This window comes from Anolis carolinensis, chromosome 1, assembly GCF_035594765.1.
Source record: "Anolis carolinensis isolate JA03-04 chromosome 1, rAnoCar3.1.pri, whole genome shotgun sequence".
NCBI classification, from domain to species: domain Eukaryota; kingdom Metazoa; phylum Chordata; class Lepidosauria; order Squamata; family Dactyloidae; genus Anolis; species Anolis carolinensis.
In genome coordinates this window covers 292077367-292105282 of record NC_085841.1, presented here as the reverse complement: position 1 = coordinate 292105282, position 27916 = coordinate 292077367, and the positions used below count along the sequence as shown (strand labels likewise).

At 37.2% G+C, this 27916-nt stretch overlaps 1 protein-coding gene across 3 annotated transcripts; it reads left to right on the top strand.

Moving 5' to 3' along the window:
- apip (APAF1 interacting protein) lies at positions 1 to 22758 on the top strand. Of its 3 annotated transcripts, XM_008117404.3 has the most exons (8): positions 26 to 364; positions 3154 to 3230; positions 4955 to 5055; positions 9396 to 9444; positions 13775 to 13892; positions 15876 to 16011; positions 20707 to 20874; positions 21822 to 22758. In XM_008117404.3, exons 2-8 carry the CDS (start codon positions 3201 to 3203, stop codon positions 21919 to 21921), a joined length of 702 nt encoding a protein of 233 aa, XP_008115611.1. In that variant the 5' UTR covers positions 26 to 364; positions 3154 to 3200; the 3' UTR covers positions 21922 to 22758. The 3 variants fall into 3 exon arrangements, with proteins under 3 accessions (XP_062823937.1, XP_008115611.1, XP_003225217.2); XM_003225169.4 differs by lacking the exon at positions 3154 to 3230 and having other exon boundaries at positions 29 to 364; XM_062967867.1 differs by lacking the exons at positions 3154 to 3230; positions 15876 to 16011; positions 20707 to 20874; positions 21822 to 22758 and adding an exon at positions 14124 to 15868 and having other exon boundaries at positions 1 to 364.
- Positions 22759 to 27916: the final 5158 nt, after the last annotated feature.

The window sequence follows — 27916 nt, the reverse complement described above, 5'->3', positions numbered from 1 at the left end:
AAGTCCACTAAACTTGGAGACCTAGAGTTTGGGGTTCGCCTATGCAACTACAGCCTTACTTTTTACATAAAGGCAACGGATGGAGCAATCAAAGACTCTAGGGAAGATTTGGGTCGTGACATTTGCTCCAAACCAAGATCAGAGAGTGCCTTGCGTGACTTCCAGTGCCTTTCCCTCTTTCTGCAGCATCACGAGAAGGCTTCGCTCTGCGTCAGGAGCAGGAAGGGCCCGGGGTCTTTCGTCTCCTTCCCATTTCCAGCAGCCCAATAGGAGGAAAGAAGGGAAGCAGCTGAAATCTAGCTCTATGGCCGAACCCCGGGGGGATTGCAGCTGTCCTTGCAGGAATGGCTGGGACAACACACAGGTAACGAGGAAGGAACTTCTTTCGGCCTCCGTTCTAGCCCATGCAAGCTGGGGGGAGGGGGGTTTTCACCATGACTTGTAAACTTGTGCCCTGTGTTTTAGGCAGTATAGAAGGGGCCTTAAAAGAGATGAGGACACATACATAAAATGTAATAACAAAATATATAGGGAGGGACCCAACGTATCTCAGGAAAACCTTTCATTTATATTTTTAATATATGATTTGTAAGAAAATATTATACATTTCCAAGATTGTTGTCATTTCTCGTTGCATTTGTTCAGTGCTCTCTGGATGCGGGTGAACTATAACTCCTGGATTCCAAGGTCAGTCACCCCTAACTCACCAAATAGCAAAGACAAAACAGTTGGGAAACTTCATCAGTTGAATTTCATACTTGCATTTGAAGATGATTAGTCAGGACTCAGTCTACGGCCCCTTCTATACTACCATATAAAATCCAGATTATCTACTTTGATAATTTTGATTACCTGCCTAAATGAAGGTTGTCAATAACAGATTAGCAGATTGTTGACGATTCTCTTTTGAGAGCCTAATGAAACACTAGATTAAATTTATGCTGGGAAAAATAGTGCTTCGTACTATTGTTCTGTTCCTTCATTTTCATCTTTGGCTACATCTGTACTATAAAATTTTAATGCAGATTGACACCACTTTAACTGCCATGGCACAATAGAATCACGAGAGTTGTAATTCTGTGAGACACAATCACTATTTAGCAGAGAAGATGAAAGATCTTGTAAAACTACAACTCCTATGATTCCTTAGCATTGAGCCATAACTGTTAAAGTGGGGTCAATGTGTTAATTTTACAGTGTAGATACAGGACCCTTCCCCACAGCCATATAACTCAGAATATCAAGACAGAAAATCCCACAATATCTGCTTTGAACAGGGTTATCTGAGTCCACATTGCCATATATCCTAGTTCAAAGCAGATATTGTGGGATTTTCTGCCTTGATATTCTGGGTTATATGGCTGTGTGGAAGGGCCCACAGCCTTAGACTAATCCATCACAGGGTTTTCTAAGGCTGAAAGTAACACCCAATGGGTTCCCATGGCCAAGTAGGGAACTGAACCCTTGTCTCCAGGGTCTTGGTCCAACATTCAAACTACTAAACCATCCTGACTCTTAGGCCCTTCTACACTGCCATATGATCCAGTTCAAAGAAGATAATCTGGATTTTATATGACAGTGTCGAAGAGGCCTTAGTATCGCATAGTGGTAGACAATAGAAGTGGTGTGTCTCATTTCATGAAAGCAGATATAAAGTTACCTTTACTTCACGGGTAGGAATTTTCTGACTGCTGGCAGTTGCAGTTCAACAACTTCTGGAGAGCTGCACAGTTCTCACCCTAATGCAAAATTATTTCTTGGGGAAAACTAAACTGTTGGTGGGGGTGACAACAAATTCCTTTGCTACAATGCAGGCATTGTAGATGAAAGATCTCTGGTGGCAAAGTCCATATTAGCTTGAGCGTTTTTGATTTTCCAGCAGGTAACAGCTCCTTCCTTGGAGTTGTCGAAGGCTTTCATGGCCGGAATCACAACATACCTAATGAAGCCTTTCAATTATATTTTTCAAATTATATGATTTATTGCTTATTATATATAGACTCTGATAGTTCTTGTTACATTTGCATGACACACCTACGCACTGCAGCCAACACGCACTAAGGTGTTGCAGCACATAGTTTGGAAAGCTGTGGCATAACTGAAAATAGCCAAGGGAATATTGTCTGTCTTTGTGTACAGAACCAGGTGGTTGAAAACACATCTGAAGTCAGAGCTTTGAAAAGTTAGTCATTCCTTTTCAGACAGACAGATATATTTCTTTATTGATTAGTCCTTTGACCGTATCAATAGTAAAGGACAATAGACAAGTATACAAAGACACAATAAACAAAAAATCTCTATCCTAACACTCCTGTAATAGTTAGCTAAAATACATTTAGGCACCCAAAGCTTGATTAATCAGATTAAATTAAATTAGAAAATGATTTAAATAAGTTTGTCGCCATGACAAGAGATCCCATTTTGTGAGAGAAAGAGATTTCTCAAGTGGGCAACTTTTATAATAAATTTGGCTATGTAGCAGACTGAGTGTAGATTATCCCCAGAAAGAAAATAGGACAGTTTGGCAATTGGATCCCAGTTGGTTTTTCTAACCAACTGCGATTGTCATTCCTCCACATAGTTTACTTCTGTTCACACATTTTCTGACAACCTCAGTGTCACTTGTTCTGCAATTACTGTACTTGCTGTTAAACCCATGATGAGTAGATGAGTAGATTTCCCTCTACTAAGGATCTGTTTGTGTACTTTGAATGCACATCAAATTTGCTTGTGTTTTGTTATAATATAAGGCCTTTGTACAAGTTAGCTACACTTCCCTTGAAATGTTAGAGCAAGTTTGCCTTTTTTATCACTATACCCCAATCCTGTTTGTATAACATGAATTCTGTAAATCCCTTGTGAATCCTTTTGCAAATATCTGCTATTATGCTGATATTTAGCATAAATTGAAACTCATTTGGAAGAAGTTCTGGTGCAGTGAAACTTGCTTTGAGCTTATGCAAATCTATATCATTTTTCTTTGTCGCAAATAGCATGTATAAAGCTGGACTAATATATAGTAATATGAAAGGTTTCAAAGGGAATTTGATTTTTATAGTCAAATCCAGATTAGCAATGATTCACAACATTAACTTGTGTAAATCTGCATAGCTGCATTGTGTTCAATCGAGGTACTCCCATTTACATTAACAGGAAAACAGCCCTGGAGTGTTTTGTTGGCATCTGCTAAGATGTGGTAAATGAAGAATGACAAATTGCAGTTGTTAATGGTAATTTCAGCAGAACTCCATTTAAAAGCTATCTTTTAACTTTGCTACTGATGGCAGGTTTACCCTACCAAGTGGAATGACTTTCTGAAATCTAATTTATTTTTCTTCGGTCCAAATGTAAATATTTAGGATTCTTTAAAGTAGTCTTTTGATGAGAAAATGTATAGTAGTTGAGGTCTAATGAAACATTTAATATGAAGCATCCTCTGTGCATACTAAGATGCTGAACAAAGTTTGTGGAGCTTTCCGTCTATCGAAGGAGAGAGAGGAAACCTTCATCCAGGACTCAGATTTTGAGCAGAAACTATAGCAGACATTTGTATTAGATTCTGTAGTTCCAATAAATCCAAAATGTATTCTGGACCTGAGCTTTGAAATGTTATTTTTCAGACTATAGCCTCCACAATCAACATGACCACTATGCTGTCTGGTGAATTTTGACTCCAATAAAGTATGATGGTCTCAGCTTTGGAGGTCTTTAAGTAAAGGTTGGATGATGATCTATCAGAAGTATTTTAGCTTTGTTTTCTTACATGGCAGGCAGATGGACTTTCCAACTCTTAAGATTTTATGATTCCGTTTATATAATCATGTATTTGTTACTAATGCAAGGAACTAACAGCAAGTAACAAGTTAATTTGAAGCTCTGAGTAGACCTTGTGTGAAGAGTACAGGAGGCATGTGCCAAGATTTTCTTTCTAGATAAGAGTGTTCCAGAAAGCATGGTATAAAGCCAACCTTTATTTCCAAGCATATGTTAAATATGCCAGCGGTCCTCAAGAGACTCCTTTTTTTACAAAGTGTTTCTATACTGCCTTCAACTTTTCCTCCATGTCCTCTGTCTAGCTGTAAGGTTTGACTGCATCAGCATAGGAAAGATGATGAAGGAGGGCTGGAGAAATGCAAATTGTCAGTGATTGTAGCAGTGTGTCTGTAGAACATGTTGTAATACAAGCTCGACATAGGAAAGATTAGGATCCTACTCAACAGCAAAATAGAAAGCAGATAAGTCAGCAGCACCAGCAGTGAGTTTTTTTAAGCATAATTATATAAGTTTGGCCCTTAAAATGGAAATCCTAAGAACAATGGAGGCTGTTGAAATGAAAAATCTATATACCGTACATGTTGGAAGAAGTTTACAAAAAGTCAAAGTCTTTTTGTTAACTTCTGCAAGGCATACCAGATTTGGTTGCTTTATTTCACATGCTCTTTTGTTCTGGTCTTAGAACTTATTCCAAATTTTCTGTTAAAGAGGTAATGCCCCCTTTTTAACTCTTTAATAAGTCCATGGTTTGCTAAGTGACATATGTCCATACAGCGGGAACAGAACTAATAGGAACATTTCCACAGTTCTGTATACAGAAAAAACTGTATTGCCTGCCAATCCTATTGTTTTTAAACGAATTTACCATTCATTAAAATATAGTTAAGGTTAGTTGTATATATTTTTTTAAGTTACACTATTAAGGATATGCACTTAATCAACAACAAACAATCATTCTGAAGAAAGGCGTCTTAGGAAGATTTTTTCTTCTGAGATAAGGTAGAAATTATGTTTCTCTAATAACAAAGCCACACATCTATTAAAAATAATTAACTTTTTAAAATATCCCTGATATTTTAAAAACACATTTTTTATTCAACTGATCTTGTTAGTTGACTAAATACTGCAGCTTTCAATAAATAGGTCACTAATTTTTCAATTCTTTTTGTTTCTTCTACAGGACAAAGTGCATCCCAGGAATCTAATCCCAGAGCTTTGCCAGCAGTTTTATCACTTAGGGTGGGTTACAGGGACCGGTGGTGGTATCAGCATAAAGCATGGGTTAGTAGTGTTCTCTTTGTTATATATTTTACATTAAAGTGAACTTATGGACACATTATCAATTTGGAGAGAATGTCATGAATACTTTTTGAACCTTAAAATGTTCTTTAATATGTTTTCAGTGGGACAGAGTAGATCAGGCATTTTGAGAGAAAGAAGTAGACAGACACATAGAACCAGTATTAGTTTTATAATATTGGTTAAATAGACAAAGGGCAGACATCACATATACACAGCATTCACTCACATACATTCACTCATTCATACTCACCAACCTACTACATTCAGACTTGCTGCTGGAGAAGAGAGTTGGGTGTACAGAACTACATTCCTCGCAAATCAGCTACAGAGTCGAAAAGGAAAAGAGTATCGATGTTTGGTTATCCATTACTTGGTTGTTTAGATAACTTCTGTCATTCAGCTCAGACCTGCTATAGCCTCATCAATTCCAGAACAAATAGGTTGTTTAACTTAAAAGAGCTATTGTCTTTGACTATGTAAACATGTGGTAGTTGCAACCAAAAGTTCAACAGTTGTCATCAGTTTTCTCTTTAGCACTTTTCTTGCCAAAGGTAATGAATTCTTCACCTCCTTTGTTCTCCATAATGCCATTTTCAAGGTTCTAGTTTTAGGATGGCATCGTAATCCCTGCCAAACCTGAATATGCCTCAACCAGACCCCAAACATACAATTCATTCAATCCACCCATCACAAGAAAGGAGTAGGAAAGCATGAAACATAATGTAGATTTTGGTGATATCAAGCTGGTTTTTTCAGGCTCAGTGTCTCTAGAAATAAAAAGATAACATGAATTAACTCCTAGTCAAGTGGATATATACCATATCCACTCTCAGAGGCACTATGTGTCTGTGAATCAATTACTGTGGAGCATGGGACGTTTCTAAAAGTCAGTTGATTTCCTTCTGTGTGAACAGAATGTTGGACTAGATAAAACCTTTGCTCTCAGATCCAGCATAATTCTTCGCTCCTTCTCTTCCTAACTTTGTGGGGCTCAGGTTAAGATGTTTACAGTCTTGTATCCCTCACGGAAGCAAACTCACTGAATAATATCCAACACCTGACAAAATAATGGTTTGATTGGAGGTATATTATTCAGAGTAGATTTTCTAAAGAGTACATAATGAAATATTTGCCCCTTTTAACTGAAGCTATCTGAATATTTTTATTTGTGGATACTTGGCTCCTCTTAGTGGTGATCAGAGGAAAAATCATCCACCTTTTAGTAGCAGAATGCACCCATTCAAAATATTCCTAGCTAGACGGAGGCACATTACACTGCTATGCCACGAAGTGTTTATCCCTTGGCCATCCAGTTTCTAGAGAAAAAGTCCACTACCAGCTCAGATAGTTCTAGGATGGATATTGTACATTTCACAATGACTTGATTCAAGATATGGTGACATTTGCCTTTTTTAATATTCCTGTTTGTTTTTTGTAGAAGAAAGTCACAAAGAAATATACATTATAGTATATTGGCAGACAATATACATGACCGTTTAAGTGGAAAATTTAAAGACGCTCCCATTAAGTCATATACATTTGCAGTCTCTTGTGATTTCTGATTTGTTTGTTTGTGACTCTTATCTTGAAAATGACTGATAAAAGAATATTAAGAAGTCACTGTCCTGAAACATGCCATTGCAACAATGTAACAATCCTTTTTCTATAACAGTAGCCATGTATTTTGTATCCACAGATTCAACTATCCACTGCTTGAAAATATTCAAAATAATTTCCAAACATAAAGCCTTGATGTTGCCACACCTTTGTAAATAATAAGACTTGAGCATCCACAGATTTTTGTATCCATGAGGGTGCCTGGAACCAAATCTCAGCCAATACCAAGGGCCCAATATATTTTCAAACATAAAAAGTGGTTGATGTAATAATTGAAGAAATAACTAAGATTGAGAGGCGGTTAATCCAATAATGGACATTCCAAGGAATGTTTTTATTCCAATAGAAAGTTATTGAAATTTCCACTTTAGTAAATTGATTACCATTTCTTTATCACAGTTTTGTGTCCATGAGATGTAGAAAATTTGGCATGCAACAAATAAGATATATTTATTCTAAAATATTTAGCAGTAATTTTGTATCATTATTTGGTTTGCAAAACACACACACAAGCTATACCAATCAAATTTAATTCTGAAACAGCAAGGTGGCAGAAACACCACCCCCTCCCCACATTTTAGTATTACAGTAGAGTCTCGCTTATCCAATATTCGCTTATCCAACATTCTGGATTATCCAACGCATTTTTGTAGTCAATGTTTTCAATACATCGTGATATTTTGGTGCCAAATTTGTAAATACAGTAATTACTACATAGCATTACTGTGTATTGAACTACTTTTTCTGTCAAATTTGTTGTATAACATGATGTTTGGGTGCATAATTTGTAAAATCATAACCTAATTTGATGTTTAATAGGCTTTTCCTTCATCCCTCCTTATTATCCAACATATTCGCTTATCCAACATTCTGCCGGCCCGTTTATGTTGGATAAGTGAGACTCTACTGTATTGTTGCCATGACAGTGTTTTGCATCACTGATTAAAATCATGAACCATTTTAAAAAGGGTGAGAAGGGCGGGTTATAAACGATTGAAATAAATAAATATATAGTAGTCTAATAGAATTGATGCCTGAATTGAAATCAATTACTGCATGTCGTAAACTGGACTAACTAACATAGTCTGAGAACTCCCTGGTCTTAACTATAAATCCACCATTTCCTGAATCTAGTATTTTTGCATTTGTGAAGACTCTGCATCATAGCCATATTTATGAATGTGTAACTACATCTCATTTCCTGTTCAGACCAAAAGCCAGCAGCCGTCAAGTGATGGAGATTTGCTCTACTACTCAGTCTAGAGCAGGATGACACTTCTGTCCTCCTCTCATCAACAGTATGCAACACTGAGGCTCCTTCTACACTGCCATATAATCCAGATTATCAAAGCAGATAATGCACATTATCTGCTTTGAACTGGAACTGGATTATATGAGTCTACACTGCCATATAATCCAGTTCAGATAATCTGAATTTATATATGGCAGTGTAGAAAGTGCCGTAGAAGCAGGACTTCAGCTGCAACTTCTTGTAGCACCAGAAATCACTGGTAGGAGCAGGTGGAAACTTTATCCTGCTGAACCCCAGTCAGTAGGAGAATATATCCATTTCTCAATGTGACTGCTGCCTGTTAAGATAGGTTTGGGGGCACTGACAATTGTGGCAATTCTGGTGCCTTATTCCTTTTAAACAAAGATACTAGGGTTTTATTCCTGTGGGGTATAGCACTAAACAGGGTCCTACTCAAATCCAAATTCTATATAAATCAATCCAAGGGATATGAAATGGGTTAGGTACAAATACATTGCATAAGTGATGTATGGAGTGACTTACATTAATAACATGTGCATTCAGAACTTGTTTAAAATTCCTAACATTTCCCCACATATATTATCGAGGTTTTTTTGCCTGTGAAAACATGTCACTACAATGCTAGTGGAATGTTATTTATAAATGAAAAGAACCCCTTCTACAATCTCCATTCTTACTAGAAACATAATGCTGCCTTTGTCTTCAAACACAGAGAAAGCTGGTTCAGTTAACCACTAGATGTCTCTGCTCTGCACGTTTCCAAGGAAGCAGTCCAAAGTTCAGTATACCACAACAAAATCCAACATACTCATATATTGCAGTGCCAACCTTTATTAAATCCACCAAAAGACACAAAGTAACATTACAATAGCTTTTGAAGCTTTTTTTGCCCTTTTTGGTTGTCCAGGAAAAGGAATCACAATGTGATATGTTTTTGTGTTTTAATTTTTGTATCAAGAGTTTTAAAATTGTATCACTTTGCTTCCATTAAGGTTTGTACTCCAGTTTGGGACCCATACCGGGGAAAGGCAGGATATAAATAAATAAAGTTGGCCTCAAGTAGCTTTGCATTACTTTAGCTTACTTAGATCTGTGTATTTTGTTAAATGTCACATTTTTGCCTGCGCAGATAAAGCAATTACCATGTTCGGAATGTACAAGAGTAATCACAGTATCATGTAATTGAATATATGTTATATAGAGCATTTTGTTGCCCTTTAAAGCATAGGGCAACAAAAATAATCACATCCAAACTGTACTGATGCTAACTGTTCTAGGACTGACTAAGCCTAGGGCAATAGGTTAACTGCCACTGCTGACAAGCATTGCAGGGGGAAAAATTCTCAGGCTTCCTATTGTGTTTTCAAATTAAGCCAGATGCTTTGTGCTGCTTTCTACCTGTTACTAAAATTCTGGTTTCTCCCTGCAGCGATGAGATATATATTGCTCCCTCTGGTGTCCAAAAAGAAAGAATCCAGGTATGTACCTGTAACATTTGAATGCCAGGGTGCATCGTAGAATTAATACATTCTGATACCACTTTAATGAAGTTCTGGGAGCTGTAGTTTTACAAGGTCTTTAGTCTTGTCTGCTAAATAGTCCTGGTGCTGTGTCAGACTACAAAGATGTTTATGGAGCTTAGTTTGTTTTTTCTTTCCTTGCTGTGACTGGTGGTAGGTTTCAGTTCTAAATGGCCCTTCTTGTTAACGGCTCTGAGATATAATAGTTCATAATCCTTATCCAAAGCAAAAACAGAAAAGGACATGCATTGCCATATATACCAGTTCAGTGGAGTCAAACTGCATTCTGAAACTGTATTATATGGCAGTGTAGATAGGGCCTTAGAGACAGTTCTGAGGGTGTATTTTCCTAGATTGTATGCCAACCTGTGTGTAAGAAGCACATATTCCACATTGAAGGATTTTTTGTGGTACCTGCTATGAACAGTGTTAGTGCATAGAAATTTTTTGAAAGCTATAATATCCACTTATCGCTGGGATAGGCAACTACATTTAGTAAAGGGGCTAATTTTGTGTCCCCGAGATCAGTGGACTGCCAAAGAAAAAACAAACCTTGAAACTGGAAATGGCCAGATTTCAGTCAATTTTTGGTTTTGAAAATGAGGTGATATATAAAATGAGGTGATATATATTGTTTCCATAATAGTCCCATTGTTGTTGTCTTGCCATTTTATACCGCACTTTATCGTCCAACTGTGAAATTTCCTTTTCCCATTTCGTATCACTCTGCATTTCGCCTGGGATCTACGAATTAGTCTCCTGTTTTTAACACTGTATCCTGCTTGTTGATTTTAATGATTGTTTTTATTGATGTTGATGTTTTTTACTGGGATAATTGTTTTATTGCTTTGTTACTGTTTTGTTTGTTTTATCGGGCCTGGCCCCATGTAAGCCGCCCCGAGTCCCTTCGGGGAGATGGGGCGGGGTATAAAAATAAAGTTATTATTATTATTATTATTATTATTATTATTATTATTATTATTATTATTATAATATATAAATAATAGTGCAATGGGGATAGTACAACCTATTTACAGGGTGACCTGCTCTTCTTGTAGGCTTTGAGTAGAAGGAACTCAGTCTTTTTTGCCACAGAAAGGGAGCCTGGTGGGGCTTTTGCAGTGCAAGAATAGTTGGGGAGGGGGGAATATATGTAGATGGACAAAGAACTTCCCTTCTGTGGCTATTTTAACCAATTCTATATGCTAAGTTCATGCTGATATGCTAGATGGCCTTACATAGGAAGGTTAAAATGGGTTTATTTATTTTTCCTGTGTTGTCCAGCCTGTTTTCTGTGTTCATTTGGCAGCTGGCAGTAAAGAACCTTATTTGTCATTAAGCTGCCACTGCTGCTGCTATACGCTGTCTGTCTGTGTTATCCTTTGGCTTTGTGTTGGGCTTAGAGAACATTATCAACAGCAGAGCTGCTTACGAGTGCAATGGTCCTTTCGATTGGTGATTTAACAAGGATAGCCAGCTAGAGGAAATGTCATATGGCCACTGTATACTGCAGTTGCTTGCTTGTTTTCAAAGGCAAGATGAAATAGCACCTCTGCTGCCTCTTTTGGAATGCTGGTAAAGTTTTATGTATCAGGAAAGTGGCCTCTGTGGTTTTCTCTCTTGAAATGGTTTTCTAAGAATGATTCAGCTCATTATTTGTACAATGGAGTAATCTGACTTTAAAGGATTGCCCTGTACATATTGGCCTAGAAACTTTTGCTGTGAACATTGTAATGCACCAAAAATATGGCTAAAATTGCAAAAGGTAAGGTTACTAGTAATGGTAATGTTTTCTAGAAAGCCAATATAATATAGTGGTTTGAATGTTAAACTAGGACTCTGGGATATCACCATTTGAAATCCCAGTTGGCCATGGGAACCCACTAGGTGACTCGCTCAATCTTAAAGGGCAGCAATGGCAAATCCCCTCCAAGTAAATCTTGCCAAGTAACTTTCATGCCAGTGTCGCCATAAGTGCGAAATGGCTTGAAAGCCCATAACAACACTCCCTAAGAATATATAATAAGATCCAATCAGTCCTTTAAAAATAACAACAACAGCAACCTTATGTTGTGAGGTTTCTGACTCAGTCTTATTGAAATTATCGTTCAAGTGCACTTTCGAATTAAGGCTGAAATCCTGTCTGGTGGACTTTTCTTTTCAGTTGACTTCTATAGACTGTTCTGTAAATATTTAACCAAGGTTCTTTGTAGCGGTTCTATTTGCATATGTACTAGAATTCAGATGGATTCTGGGGAATATGAATCTCAGCTTTCATTTGTTTGTCTTTACTCTTTCAAAAGAAAAAACTTTGAATACTGATGGTTACTCTGAAGTTGCAGTAATTGCAAAGTACACTTCTTACCTGACAAATATTAAAGTCAAGCAATACAAAAAGAGTTGGGGTTAAAAACAAAGATAAACTATATGGCTCCAATCCTACATATATAGGTATTTGTGAGTTCATCCACATTTTCAGGGGTTAAAGGCATAGGGTCCCCGTGAAAGTGGAAACAAAAATCTAAAAATCATACTATTTTTGTTTACCCAAGAGAACATTTCTCTAGGGCTTTGTAGATCCTCCTAGAGAAGTTGACCATAGAAATGCTTTGTAGGACCTACAAATGCCTAGACAACAGTATGGTTTATTTTTTTCAGTCATGTGTAGGTTAGTAGCAGACGCAATGGTACTAAATACAGCTATCTGCAAATGATCAAATCTGCAAATGCTTAACCTGCAAATGTGTAGGAACAATTGTAATGTCAAATTGCCACCATGATGCCATTTTAACTGCAGCATTAATATTCCATGGAATTCTGGAATTTTTTAACATATGAGACACTGGAGTTCTCTGGCTGAGAAGGCTAAATATCTAAACTTCAGATCCTAGGATGTGGTAGGATTGCCATGTCCTTTAAAGTGTAATTACCGCACTGTAGGTGTATGATGTCAAAGAACTCATGGGTTGCTTTTGTTTCTCTATCAGGGCCGCATACTTTCTCAAATACTAGCAACCATACAATGTTTTCAGTGTTACAAATTAGTTTATAAGCATTTGTTTGCAGTGGGAAAAATATGCACAAGCCTTACTGCAAAATGAGATGTGTTTTGGTTCATTCTGCTCAAAAAAATCTGAGGTTTCCCTCTACTTTCAAAATGAATTCAGTAGCCATATTTGAGCACTGTTCCAAGTTATCTATCTTGCTTCCCATGCCCTTTCTACACTGCCATATGATCCAGTTTCTGACCTCAGATTATCTGACTTGAACTGAATTATGTGGCAATGTAGATTTATATAATCCTGTTCAAATCTGATAATCTAAGATCAAATACTGCATTATATGGCAGTGTAGAAAGAGTCCCAGTCCCCTCCTCCATAGAAGCAGATACTTCAGATAGGCAGAATACCTATTTATTTTAGTGTGTTTTTACTTTCATTTAAATTGACCATATATTTTAGAAGACCTTTAAAGGTGTTTTAGAGATGAGGATCAAAGGTTAGGCACCACCTCTCAATTGACAATGTGGCTTGCTGTATCAAAGAAGAACCAATTTCTCCTTAGGTTCATCCTAGACATAGATTTATATATCTGTGCAGAATGTCATCTACTTTCTCACTGGTTTACCTGTTCAAACAATATGTCAAGCGTCAGAAGAATCCCTCAGATTCCCATTAGACTAAAAAAAAATTCAACAACTTCTGTTTCATCCCATTGCTTTTCAACTTGTAATAAAATTGGCTGTATACATTTACTTCCAAAATCCTTGCTTCCAAAATCTTTTCTGCCTCATATTTTCATGAATCACATATAAAACTTTTGATCTGTAGAGGTATCTGTAATATTTACAGTATGTATGAGTATATATGTATATTATACTATTGCAAGATAAGCATGGTACAGTAGAGTCTCACTTATCCAAGCTAAACGGGCCGGCAGAAGCTTGGATGAGCGAATATCTTGGATAATATGGAGGGATTAAGGAAAAGGCTATTAAACATCAAATTAGGTTATGATTTTACAAATTAAGCACCAAAACATCGTGTTATACAACAAATTTGACAGAAAAAGTAGTTCAAAACGCAGTAATGTTATGTTGTAATTACTGTATTTACGAATTTAGCACCAAAATACCACGATATATTGAAAACATTGACTACAAAAATGGCTTGGATAATCCAGAATCTTGGATAAGCAAGGCTTGGATAAGTGAGACTCTACTGTATAGTATATACCTGAATATGCTTTTTCTTATGCCAAGTTACTGTCTCCAGTTCTTTCTTTACAGCCTGAGGATATGTTTGTATGTGACATTGAAGAACAAGACATCAGTGGGCCTCCTTCACACAAAAAGCTAAAGAAGAGCCAGTGCACACCACTCTTTATGAATGCTTATACCATGAGAGGTATGCCAAAAGAAATGTTGATGTATGCATGTATAAAGTAGACACTCTATGTATTTCGGAGGGAGGGAGGGAGAATATTAAATATTCATGAAAGTGTATTCTTTTGATGAAATGAAAATATCTTCATTTCAACTGTAATGTTACTGAAGCAGAAGCTTTGCTACAGTATTAAACAAGTATTACAATTACCACTAAAACATATTTATTTGTTTTACCTTTTGTACATCCTAGCCAACCTGGTATAGTGGTTTGCGGGATTGGACTACAGCTGTGGAGACCAGGATTCAAACCTCCATTGATTTTGGAAACCAGTAGGGAGAGCTTGTGCAAGTCGCACTCTCTCAGCTTCAGAGGCAAATGCCTTTCCTCTGAGACAATCTTGCCAAGAGAACCCTCTTATAGTTCTAATGTCCAAATATTTTGGAAATGCCTTGAAAACACACAGCAGAAATAGTAGTTCTCAGCAACTTGTTAGATTATTTAAAATCATTGACAGTGACTCCATTTTCCATACCCACTTATAGTCTGCACATACTCTATATTATAACAAGTTACTGCTGCTGCTGCTGCTCATTCGTTTAGTTGTCTCCGACTCTTCGTGACCTCATGGACCAGTCCACGCCAGAGCTCCCACGTCAAGGTAATGATCCAAGCTGGGGACAAGTTACTGCAATTTTATATAAATGAAAACTGTCACTATGAGTGTATCTGTGTGTATGCATGCTCTCCAAGTCACTGGCTAATTTTTATTGGGTAGGAATATATAAATAGCACTATGGGAAACTCAGTGCATAAACTGCTAGGTTCAACTAGGGAAAAGGTGGCAAGGAGGCAGGAAGTCTATAGGAAAATCTCACGCAGTGCCTGTGAACAGGATGGATTGTGTACTCTTAATGGAAATGAGCACAGGGAACAAGAGATTGGATTTCACAGCTTGATTCTAAGTAAGACAAAAACTTGCCTGCAGGATATTCATGCTAATTATCATGACATAATCCTGTAAGTGGCATCATTGACAAGAGAAGTATCTAGTTGAGAAAACTATTTGTTGGGGTTGTAGTTTCACACTTTTGGAGGACTCATCTGCAGATTCAAGTATCCAGAGATGCAGTCATTTACATATTTGAATCTTCAAATCTCTGCATTTTGACGCCTTATGTTAACAGGATGTGCTGTTTAAATGCACTTCATGCAAGCTGTAAGAGAATTTGTCTGAGGGATAGAAAGACCTTTTTTAAAAAGAGCATTATTTCCTTCCTTTTCTGATGTATCTTCCTTCTCTAGAAATTCAATATCTGAAGTACAGTACTCCAAAACATGAAATTTCCACCTTTGGGGAAAGGGGGTTAACCACACATTCAGTATCTGCTGTGTTTTTCCTTAAGGAGCCCTGATGGGCCAAAGAGTAGAAGGGGGAATACTTTACTTACATAAGACTACTGTTTACTTTACTTACATAAGACTACTGTTAAAAGCAAATGTTCCACACACTTCCACACTCACTTTCTGACCAAGCAGTGCACAGGTAGGGAACATTCTGTGAACAGCTGCAACTACAGAGTGACCCCATTGACCACTTCTATATGCAATAGAGGTATTTTTTCCTTCCCTCCCAGATATTTTATGAAAAGGGCAGAAAATGTGATATCTGGAGAAGCATCTAGTACCTCTTCTTTTTATAGGGGCCTTGTATAGGTAGAGTCCTCCTTCTATTTTCCTCCTTGATAGATGTGTGACTAGCCTCCTTTCTCCCATACCTCATTCACTGTGTCTATGCAAATTCAGACATTTCAAAAATTGGAAATATCTAAACACGTTCTGGTTCAAAGCATTTTAGATAAAAGAGACTCAACCTATAGGACATTTATTCTTCCAAAGAAGTATAGGAATAGGAGCTAATGTTGAATGACAAAATATCAGTACTGTTTTCTTTTCTTTTTTAAAGCAACTATGTAGACATTTCCTCTGTATTTATCCCCTTAGGAGCAGGAGCAGTGATCCACACCCACTCCAAAGCTGCTGTAATGGCAACACTTCTCTATCCAGGAAGTGAGTTTAAAATTACTCATCAGGAGATGATAAAAGGAATCCAAAAATGTACCACAGGAGGATATTTCAGGTAATTTCTCATTAGTAAGTGATTTAAAGTCATAAAGTCTATTAGATGTGCAACATTCAGAAGATTAAATTTTATGTTATCTGTAGTGACCCCTTTTCCCAGTCATTTACCTGAGACAATAATAAGCATCATAACGGTTTTCTTTTTATTAGAGCACAGTTGGTGCTGTTCCTTTTTTCTGTTGGCTGTAATAAAACCAGAGGAATGTATACCAAGACATTTCAGGGAAATGTAAAACATTTGCTCCTACTGTTTATAATTATGCAGTGAGAGATGCAGTATTTCATATAACCAGATATTCTCTGATGCTGTTTAAGGATATAGAATTCCTTGGAAGATGTGGCAGGGAGATCTTTGGTCAAGATTCAAATTCCAATATTGTAGTTATCTCTTCAACTACACCTCATAGTTGAGATTTCCATATGTAATTCCATTGCAGATGAATTGAAATGGATGTAATGTTTTGCATCTTCAGAGTGTTGAGCATCTCATGTACATAATGTGATACCAATGCTAACTAAATTCATTTCAATTCAAATTTATAACAACGCTTCTGCAAGGTCTATAAAATCTCTCCTAATTGCTAAGTTGAGCTTCTGTTCCATTTAAATTCTCCCTAATCATTGAATCTTAGAATTGAAAATCGCTGGGTTGCTGTGAGTTTTCCGGGCTGTATGGCCATGCTAATTTATTTATTTATTTATTTACAGTATTTATATTCCACCCTTCTCATCCAGAAGGGGACTCAGGGCAGATCACAATATACATATACATGGCAAACATTCAATGCCATTATTAGACATACAACACAGATATACAGACAGTAGAGGTAATTCAGCATTTTCCAACTTCCGGCTTCAGGAGGTTATGCTCGCAGCATATTGCCCAAACACGAATCAAGGAACATGAAAGACACTAATTCGACCAGAGAAGCCATAGCAGAGCACTTGATGAACCAACCTGGACACAGCATATTATTTGAGAACACAGAAATGCTGGACCACTCTAACAACCTCCATGTCAGACTACACAAGAGAACCCATTGAAATCCTCAAGCATGTGGACAATTTCAACAGAAAGGCAGAAATCATGAAAATGAACGAAATCTGTCTACCAGTACAGTAGAGTCTTACTTATCCAAGACTCGCTTATCCAAGGTTCTGGATTATCCAAGGCATTTTTGTAGTCAATGTTTTCAATATATCATGATATTTTGGTGCTAAATTTGTAAATACAGTAATTGCAACATAACATTACTGCGTATTGAACTACTTTTTCTGTCAAATTTGTTGTATAACATGATGTTTTGGTGCTTCATTTGTAAAATCATAACCTAATTTGATGTTTAATAGGCTTTTCCTTAATCCTTCCTTATTATCCAAGATATTTGCTTTTCCAAGGTTCTGCCAGCCCGTTTAGTTTGGATAAGTGAGACTCTACTGTATTAAAAAACACTAAAATCAGGACAGCAAATAAAGAGCAGTACTCAGAAAACATGGGAATTCCAGACAGGAAACAATCAGGGCCAGCTAACACCTCCCAACAAAGGATTCCCCCAGACAGGAAGCAGCCAGGCTTTGAAGCTGCAAGGTCATTTAATGCTAATCAAGGTGGCCAATTGCAACATTCAGACTTGCCTTCAAACAGACAAAAGTTTTTTCTCCCACCCTGGATATTACACAGATATAAATCCCATTTGCCTAGTTCCCAACAGACCTCGACAGCTCTGAGGATGCCTGCTATAGATGTGGGCAAAACGGCTGGAGAGAATGCTTCTGGAACATGCCCATACAGCCCGTAAAACTCACAGCAACCCTGTCTGCTCTATTGTCAAACAGTTCTTACAATAAAGTTTTTTCTAATGCTTTTGGTAGAATCTTTTTTCTTGTGATCTAAATGAATTGGTTTATGTCAATATAATAATAATATACTTATTTATATTCCTCTCTATTTCCCTGGGGGGACTTAAGCAGAGCACAAGCTCATTCCATCTTCTATGTGACCAGTGACCACTTTCTGATACTTCAGGATAGCCATCGATGTTCTCTTCTGCAAGCCTGACATGTTCAGTCCCCTAAATGGTTCCTCCTGAGGCTTGGTTTTCAGACCTTGATCATTTTGTGTCCCTTCTCTGTACACTTTCCTGCTTGCCAATATCTTCCTTGAACTGCCATGCCCATAGTGCAGGGTTGGGTATGACCAAAGAGTGATAAACTACTTCTCTTGGATATATTCCATAATCTGTAAACCAGAGCTCATTTTCTTGCAAAGCCTTACCAATCTGCAAACCAGAGCACTTCTTGTAAAGTTTTTTTTTCCAATCTACAAACCAAAGTTCCTTTTTTATTCAAAAACTGCAGGAAAATAGACCAAAGTTCATTTTGTAACAGCCAGCTACCTCTTATCTTTTTTCACTGATGGAGAGAAGAGCAGAAAACACTCTGTGAACTAGAAAGGAAATCTTTATCAGCTGAATGAGACCCCAATTTTAAGGGAAATTGGTCCCATTATCCCCTATATTGTAGGTGAGTGATGGAGGCATAGAGTAACTTGCTTTTAACCACCAAATCAGTTTATGACAGAGTGAGAAATGAACCAGTGACTAATTCATAGCTCCATTTTTCTTGGTTATTAATCTGCACCATCACAACATGCTTCCTCTTCAGGCTTTTTATAATTATCAGGACGTCTTGACACTAAGACTCATAATACTTTTATGCATGAGCAAACCATAGGCATTATATATATAATAGAAATATATTTATACATAGCACTATCTCAACATCTGATCTTTTTTGAGAACATGAAGTTGAAGCATATAATTCTTTGAAAATCATGGCATGTACAATTTGTGATTTCTGTTATGCTTTCTGTTATGTTCCAGTATCTACATTAGATATACTCTGACCAATTTTAATTAATATGGTTTGAAGAATGCCAGGGTTATCTTGCTTTAGTATTCATTATGGAAATTCCTGCAGGGAACATGCTGTCTCTTGTTCACAATCAAGATCTTGGAATACTATTTGAATAATATAGATAATCCACTAAAGCAGGGTGGGACATAAATGGCCCTCCAGATATTATTAGATTTGAGCTCTAATTGTCTCTGTTCATTGTGTGTACTGGCTGCAGCTGATGGAAATTAATGTTTAACAACTTCTTGGGGAGTCACCAGCGCCCCACACTTTCATTAAGCCAGCAGTTCTACTTGATAATGAAAAATCAGCTAATGTGGAGAGTCTACTGTAGTTGTACAGATCTGATGCAGCAAAGGTTTTTAAGGCCCCTTCCACACAGATGAATAAAATCCCACAATATCTGCTTTTAACTGGGATATATGACAGTGGACTCAGATAACCCAGTTCAAAGCAGATATTGTGGGTTATTCTGCCTTAATATTCCAGGTTATATGGCTGTGTGGAAGGACCCTAAGACAAATCTATACAAAACACAGAAAAATTGACACAACCCAGCCAAAAATTGAGCAACATTCAGGAAAACCTGAATCCAGCATTGTAGTAGCAGCTAGCTATTATCACAGCAGGGTTTCCTTTCCCTCCTCTCCCCATGGCAACACTCCATGCATTCTGAACAGGCACACAGCCACAGTGCAGGGGCAATGGTTCTGTTGGATCCTTCCCTGGGACATGCCATATACAGTTCTGCACTTGTCCTTCTGTACTCTAGGCCAAAGGCTTCTTAAACTTTTTTACTTGGGACTCCTGTCAGCCCAAGAACATTTTGCATGACCCCATGTATACAGGTTTATAAAATAGGTATAAAAATCAATAGGTAATAAAATAACAAATCAGCATTTGCTAAACAGTCTGTTTTCCTCTTTATGGTGTATGGCTGATGCATTTTCTGAAGAGTCTACTGTAAACATGGGCATTCAGAAAGTGTTTGCTGTTGCCAAATATTTTGTGGCCCCAACATTGAGCTAAGGGGACCCCATTTGGGGTCAGAACACACAGTTTAAGAAGTAATGCTCTCCCTACCCCTTTCCCCCCCTCCCTATATACCCGTCTCATTTTCCCCCCTCCCCCTTCTTTTTTCCCTTTTCATTTCCCTTTCTTTTTTCCTTCCCCCTACTTCCCCCTCCCCCATTTTTTTATTGTAAATCTCATATGGAAACTTAATTTAAAAACATTTTTAAAAAAGAAGTAATGCTCTAAAGTTTTGTGGGACTTACTCCTGAATAATGTGGTTCATGTCCAGTTATTATGCACCTAATCACCTAGGGTTTAGATTACTATGATCAAGCATTGTTGCCATAATACTGTATACATCAGGGATAAATAACCACAAGTGTTTGACAAATTCATTCACCCACTGCAAGACTGAAGAGCTGCACATGCTCCATTTATTTTGACTTTAAAAACTTTTTCTGCATTGTTTTTTAAAAGTAAAAATGCCTCACATCACCTAGGGAATGGAAGAGCAAATCTGTTACTTTTTTTGCCTCGGGGGGGAGGGGGGGGTCTAGGCTGCTCTGACTCACTGACATGTAGTTCTTACAACATTTGTGTTCCGAAGTGACTTTCAAACCATCTGAGTTGTAGGGGAGAAAGATTTTATGTGTTCCTCACATTTATTTCAGATGGGCAAAGGTCATGATTCCATGCTATCCTGTCACTGTTCCTATCACCTAATATAAACAGGATCTATGTTTTCTGCTTGAATCCTTTTCAGGTATGATGATACTTTAGTTGTTCCCATTATTGAGAACACACCTGAAGAAAAGGATCTGAAGGAGAGAATGGCCAAGGCAATGATTGAGTATCCAGACTCCTGCGCTGTCCTGGTTAGACGCCACGGAGTGTATGTTTGGGGCGGAACTTGGGAAAAAGCTAAGACCATGTAAGTACAGAACAACTAGCAGTAGTAACTCTGATATGGCAAATGAGGTTTCTTATTATTCTCATGCATAACCACATGCATGTCACTGTTAGGCAAAAATTAGAAATGTATCCCCACGCATATAAGGGTAATGGTGCATCGTAATTTCTGCTTCACTTGAACTGTCTTTTTAATCACGTAGAAATTGAAAATATTATCATGATGTCAAATTGTTCACAGAGAAAAATACCTTTATTCTCTAGCCATGACATTTTATTTTCATAGTCATTTTGCAAATACAGTAGAGTCTCACTTATCCAAACTCCACTTATCCAACCTTCTGTATTATCCAACGCAGTCAGCCTTTATATAGTCAATGTTTTTGTAGTCAGTGTTTTCAATACATTGCGATGTTTTGGTACTAAATTCATAAATACAGTAATTACTACATTACATTTGAATTGCTTTTTCTGTTGATTTGTTGTAAAACATGATGTTTTGGTACTTAATTTGTAAAATCATAATGTAATTTGATGTTTAATAGGCTTTTTCTTAGTCCCTTCTTATTATCTAACATTTTCACTTATCCAACGTTCTGCCGGCCTGTTTATGTTGGATAAGTGAGACTCTACTGTGCTTCTAAGGACATCCAGTTTTTGTGAATTTTAATACAGGTTTGAGGGTGGGGATGGAGTTGGAACAATTAGGTTTATCAGCTAATCGTAACTCCTAAGCTGTTATCATAGCTCCTCCATATAACTGCTTTATTCTTTTAATCACAAATTACAATAGTGTTTTCAATGTGAAAAGAAAATATTCTTAAAATAATATTATGCAAGAATGAAAGGTATTAGTTCCCATGTAGCCATGTTGCTTCAATTAGTGATACATAAGGTGCTGGACCTTGAATTGAAATAACTATTCAGAAAAATGCCATTGTATTTTTCCTGTTTTGTTTTCTTTTCCAGGTGTGAGTGTTTTGATTACCTCTTCGATGTTGCAGTACAAATGAAGCAACATGGACTCGATCCTGCTGTAGTTCCTACTAAAGAAAATGGGATTGTTTAATGTAGGTTTTGCCTTGAGATGACGCCCGTCTTTCAGTGGAATATTATAAAAGGGCTCCATATCTTAGCAGACATGCCTATTTTACAAAATGTTACTATCAGACATGTCTACTTGTTATAATCACAAAGAAGTTGCAAGATAGTCTAGACTGTTAGGTTTCTTGAAACGTTCTCTGCTACCTACCACCTTATCACACTTGGGGTTTTTGATCCCTTAATACTCTTTGGGGATGGGGCCTGCCTAGCGCCATCAGATGATGCTGGCATCACATGATGGTGCCCCATTCATGTCTGAAATAGTGAAGAAGCATCACAAGATGTTTCCTTGGCAATAACAGAAAGGTAAGTGATTTTTAGGTAGCTCCAGTGGAGCTACCCGCATTTTTAATGTCTTTCACTCATGGGATGGAGGAAAGGGCAATGCATGTTGCCACTCTTTTCCCTGTCCGATGCCCCCATGTGATGGGAGTGCCATGAGGCACCCTGCATGCCTTCCGTTTTGCCTGCGATTGCTGGCAAAACGGAATAAAATGGAGGAGGGAGGTTAATGTGATGAAGTGCTTAATTTTGCATTATAACTGAAAGTAGCTTTGATTCAATTGCTTTTACCTGGCTCATGTTCCAGCTGTTTTTTTCTGGTAGCATTCCTATTGTCAAAACAAGATTTCTAATTGCTGTAAAGCCAACATTCAAGAAAACCTGGCAGGGCACTTAATGGAAATGTAATTAATGTTTGAAGCTGCTTTAAATGAGAAAATATAAAATGCCATGTACAAAAACCAAACATGAACTTTTTATTGTACTTTTTATTTTAATAAATCGGAATCCTTTTCCTGTGCATTGTGTTCTTCTGATAATCTAAAAACTGTCTGTATTTTAGAAGGATGAATGATATGTGTGGGTTCAATCAAATTATAACATACCAAGGAATGAACCTGGCTGTAACATAGTGCATGAAACAGCTTTTTATCCCTGCTCATTTAAGAGAAAAAGTAACTAAATTTTCTAGTTTGTCTTCCTGGTCCTGTCTTCCATGGAACTTTCTATGATGTTTTGGGAAGTGTACCAATCCTTTGGAATAGGTTTTGTGTGTTTCAGGAGTACTATAGCAGGAAACAACAAATCAGAAAAAAAATCACTGGCATTCTGAACTTAGTAGTAGACACATCCACACGATGCAGGCATGGTGTCGCTACAATTGAACTCATGTTGAGTAAGTAAGCTGGAGGCATATTTTCTCCCTTATTAAATCGTATTCCAAGTATTTTTTGTCTCTAGGTTCTGCACATTATAGTTTTAACTTACATAAAAGTTATAAAACACAAATGATTTATGTTTTATTTGTTATGATAAGTGTATTCAATTCATGATTCATAAAAGGTTCATCCGGAAGACACCACCCTACTGAAAACCTTGTCCAGATGTCTCTGTTTCATATTTTTCACTGATTAGGAATGTTTGTCCAGTTGAACGGGGTTGATATTGATGTAATATCAAGGGGATCAGTATTTTATTCAGTCATACAAACAAGAACATAATCTGCCTGTTTTGAGTGCCTCTTTTCTGTTTTCAGGGATTGAATGACAGTCACAAGAATCTATTTAATCAATTGAATAAAATGCAGAGTCTGCCTTTGTAAAATCTCACTTGCCTTCAGGTGCTTTGTGTGTTTTATTGCATTTGATATATTTTGGCAGGAGACAGCAGATACCGCTATATAGCAATTTGCTTTCTCAACAACACTTTGATCTCTTTCTGATAATGATTTTTTAAAAAATAAATCATTCCATTGGCATGTCATCTGAAACAGCTCAACTCTGTTATTATCAGTGAACCACACCAATCTCTCTGTTTGTGTGAATTTGTTCCACTTGACCAGTACACAGTTTGTGAATGAAGATACACATGAATATTTCATTGAACCAAACTATTGATGATATGTTATTATTTATTTTTAAGGGGGTTTTTTGCACTCTGAAATTAAGAAATCTTTGGCAATTCCCACCCCCCAATATTTTAATGAACAGAAGAAAATACAAAGAAAAAATACTTCTACATACATAAACACAGGCATACTTAAACAGCAGCAGTTACATATCAAACTACCCAACATACATTTCTACTGTAAAGGTAAAAGTTTTCCCCTGACATTAGGTCTAGTCGTGTCCGACTCGGGGGGGTTGATGCTCATCTCAATTTCTAAGCTGAAGAGCCGGCATTGTCCGTAAACACCTCCAAGGTCATGGTTGGCATGACTGCATGGAGCGCCATTATCTTCCCCCCAGAGCGGTACCTATTGATCTACTCACATTTGCATTTTTTCGAACTACTAGGTTGGCAGAAGCTGGGGCTAACAGCGGGAGCTCACCCCGCTCTCTGAATTTGAACTGCTGACCTTTCGGTCAGCAAGTTCAGCAGCTCAGCAGTTTAATCCGCTGTGCCACTGGGGGCTCCTGTATTACCTCTCTACTGTAATTATTACGTATAAATCTAAATTACAAACATATGCATACATTGATTTCCCTGATGCTTCCAACTGTCCCACAGATTTACTCCAAAGGGTTGAGGGACATTTTTTTTACTTATTAGGGTGACATGTATGGTTACAGGTTAGAAAGAGAATGAGGAAATTACCATTACATGAGCAGATGTCTGCAAGGAGAACAGCCAAAATTTGTCTACTAGCATAATGTTGGATGGGACCCAAAATTTTCTGGTAATAAAAAATCCTTGTCTTATCACTTACCAATCTGAAATCCTAGATATCTTATACATCCAAGTGAAACTACTCATTGCAACTTGGAAGTGAATTAAAATATCTCCTGACATTGGTAGAAGCAAATCAGACCGCATATCTATTGCTTTCATCAAGTAAGATTTATTTTTGCCATACAGTGGGTGTTTTGTCTACTTTGTGGTTATTAATGACTCGGTTTATGATTACTAGCAGATACTTCATTTACAAGCTGTCCTACCCATTTCCAGTGCCTCACCTAAAATATCAAGTATGTCATCATACAAATTAATTCCTTAAGAAATACAGCACCTCATTTTCTAGAAGGGAAAAATGGTACACCATGACTTATCACAGTAGTATAAATGTATGTGACTTTAGTATATAATATATGTATATGTGAATGTGCAGGTGGTCTATTTCCCCAAAACAAGAATAGTACTGACTATAATTTATTAATACACTTTATAGCTTTTTGTTTTTATAATATGTGCTGACTTCCTCTTAACCCCCCCCCAGTTCATGTACAATATACGTACTATATCAAAGGTTTTTCTTAATGACTACGAGTAGTAGCTATTAAACTGGATTATACATTATCATGGTTTGGCTTGTTGTTGACAGATTAATTAAAAACAGATTAAGAAAGCAATAATAAATCAGGTATACTTTGATATCTTTGTTTTCCTTTGTTTGTCTTTAGTGCTTTTTATTATTCTAAATCAAAATCCAGAAATTGAAAGTAAAGTTTTACATGATCCCCTAGTATCAAATCTGTTGCAAAAACACAGTAAAAGAGCAGAAAATGTTTTGGATGAATTAATATTTTTTGTGCCTGTCTTTGTAAGATTATGAAGAAGGAAAAGGAGAAGAAGCTGAACAGTTCATACCCTGAGAAACCGAAAGAGTTAATTGCATTTTTTTCTTGCCAAAGATGCCTCTTTAAAATATGTCTCAGACATTAGAGAGATACAATGGCAATGCTTTTAATCTTTGGAAACCTGTTCAACAAGAATATAAGCTTCAAAAGATAGATCTCCTCTTGAACTGATGTGGGCTTTAAACAGAGTGGTACATTATTAGATATACACAATTTTTTGATAAAAAGAATTGTTGGTCTTGAATGGCCTGTTTTCAGTTATCCAAGATGCTGCTTCAAATATGCTTCACAGGGTATTCAACAAATTTTAATACATGCATTGCTGAAGAGTGCTGAGCTAGTTCACTGAGACTTAGGTATTTTCTGCCAAAACAAACATTCAAGGAGTGGTTCATGCTCATATCATATATTAATATTCTGTCATGGGTGCTAGTGAGAAACTGTTTCTGTTTTTCAATGTAGAAAAGGTTTATCCAGTGAAGCAGATTTTACTTTATTTTTATAAGACAGATTTTACAAATTCAAATCCTTTGAAGATGATATAACATATTGATTAAATATAATGAATAATATTAAGCTATAACATCTCATAGTGATCCTTACCACAAGGGTGTTATTCGCCCTTGGAGAGCAGGATCTGAGCTCATCGTTTTTTCTTTTTCTCAGTAAATAATTATTTCATACAACGTCTTATTACAGAAATGCCTAAAATTTCACAGATGAAACTCAGGACACGTATGACAAAGCAACATCTGAGTGTGCTCAGGATAGCAACAGGCTAGGAGAATGCAGCAGTTCTTTTGCCTGAGTCTGCAAGGAAATATGCTATTTCCTCTGCTCTCCCTCCTTTCAGTTAAATGTGTACAAACTCATGCCTCATCTATACAGGCACTATAATCCAGCCAGACGCCGGCTTGAGGTCAGGGTGTCTACAAAACATATACATCCAAGGTGACCTCCAACACATTAAAAAAACTCGCTGAAATGTCAGATGAGTAAAAAAAAATCCACTGAGGTCAATCAGGGTATGGCTGCTGCAGAGCAGAAATTAAGGATCAGCATGCAGAGTGCACATGAGGACAGGGCTAGTGCGGGAACATTTGGATAAAGAAACTGGATACGCAGCTCAACCAGAAGAAAAACAAACACCTTCCCCCTGGAGTGTAAACTGCTTTTCCATTCCTGTTTTGCCTTGCATTGTTGTAACACTGATCGTTATCAGATAGGCTGCTTCTTTACAGTGCATCTCATTGGAGGAGGTAGGGAACCCCTATTTCTTGTATCAGATTAATCCTGAATCCATAGATCTGTGTGGACTCCATCCCAGTTTACAGCCAGTTCCTGAGATGCCTCTGTAGGCACTCTGAAGTGAACCAAATCTCTTTGATCCACATCCTAAATTGAATTAAATGGCTGCTTGGGAGCAGCCTGAATTTGTAGCATTTGAAGTAAGACAAGGATTAAGGGAGAGAGTGAGATCAGGGAGAAAAACCAGGATATTGTACAAGGAGCTGTAAAAGTAGAACAGGATTAATTGGGATTGTCCCTGCAAAATCAGGAGAGTTAAATGATATGAGTATTCTTTCTGGCAGGGAGAGGGAAGCAAATTCCTTGTAGCGACCTACACTGATGGACAGGGCCAGGCTGGTTTACTGACTTCAACATTTTTCCTAGGAGACGGAGTACAAAGTTACCCTTCGGACTGCTGATTCATTGCAGAGGCCAAAGCATCATTCATTTGGTTCTGCAACAGAACTTAAAGAGAGGTACTTAATATTCTCAACCAGATAGCTCTCTTAACATCTCAACCAACTATAAACCCCAGAATTCTATAGGTTGATAATTAATCACATTGCTATCATTGTGCAATATGAAAGGGCCCCACATGGCATCCCCAACCAATGCAAGACTACACCATGTTGTAAATGAGTCCTGTTTATCATAACACCCAAGTCTGTGGGAAGAGTTTTAGCCTTACCTTTCTCCTGAGTGCTTAGCATTTACTTGTTTTTGACATACAGGAGCATTTAAATATAATTTGCCTTACATAAACTTTAAAGCCCCTGGTCTGAAAGCACACAATTCATCCAGTGTTAAGAGAGGAAACACCAGGCCCTTTCAAACTATATGAACTATAGCATGCTGATTCCACTTCAACTGCTGTATCAGCATCTTATGGAATCCTGTTACCTTTGTATTTTGGTAAAGCATTAAATTTTTCAGGCAGAGAATTCAAAGCATCTCACAAATTCCATAATTCCCTAGAATATTCCCTAGAATAAAGCTATTTCAAACTATATGAACTATAGCATGCTGATTCCACTTCAACTGCTCTATCAGCATCTTATGGAATCCTGGTACTTTGGTAAAGCATTAAATTTT

Bases quoted from the DNA above. Each gene is read 5' to 3' on its own strand.
- apip (XM_003225169.4), top strand. From the start codon at position 80: ATGGAGCAATCAAAGACTCTAGGGAAGATTTGGGTCGTGACATTTGCT. The intron at 5,056-9,395 runs GTTAGTAGTGTT...TTCTCCCTGCAG, and splicing joins GGTATCAGCATAAAGCATGG to CGATGAGATATATATTGCTC. The intron at 9,445-13,774 runs GTATGTACCTGT...CTTTCTTTACAG, and splicing joins TCCAAAAAGAAAGAATCCAG to CCTGAGGATATGTTTGTATG.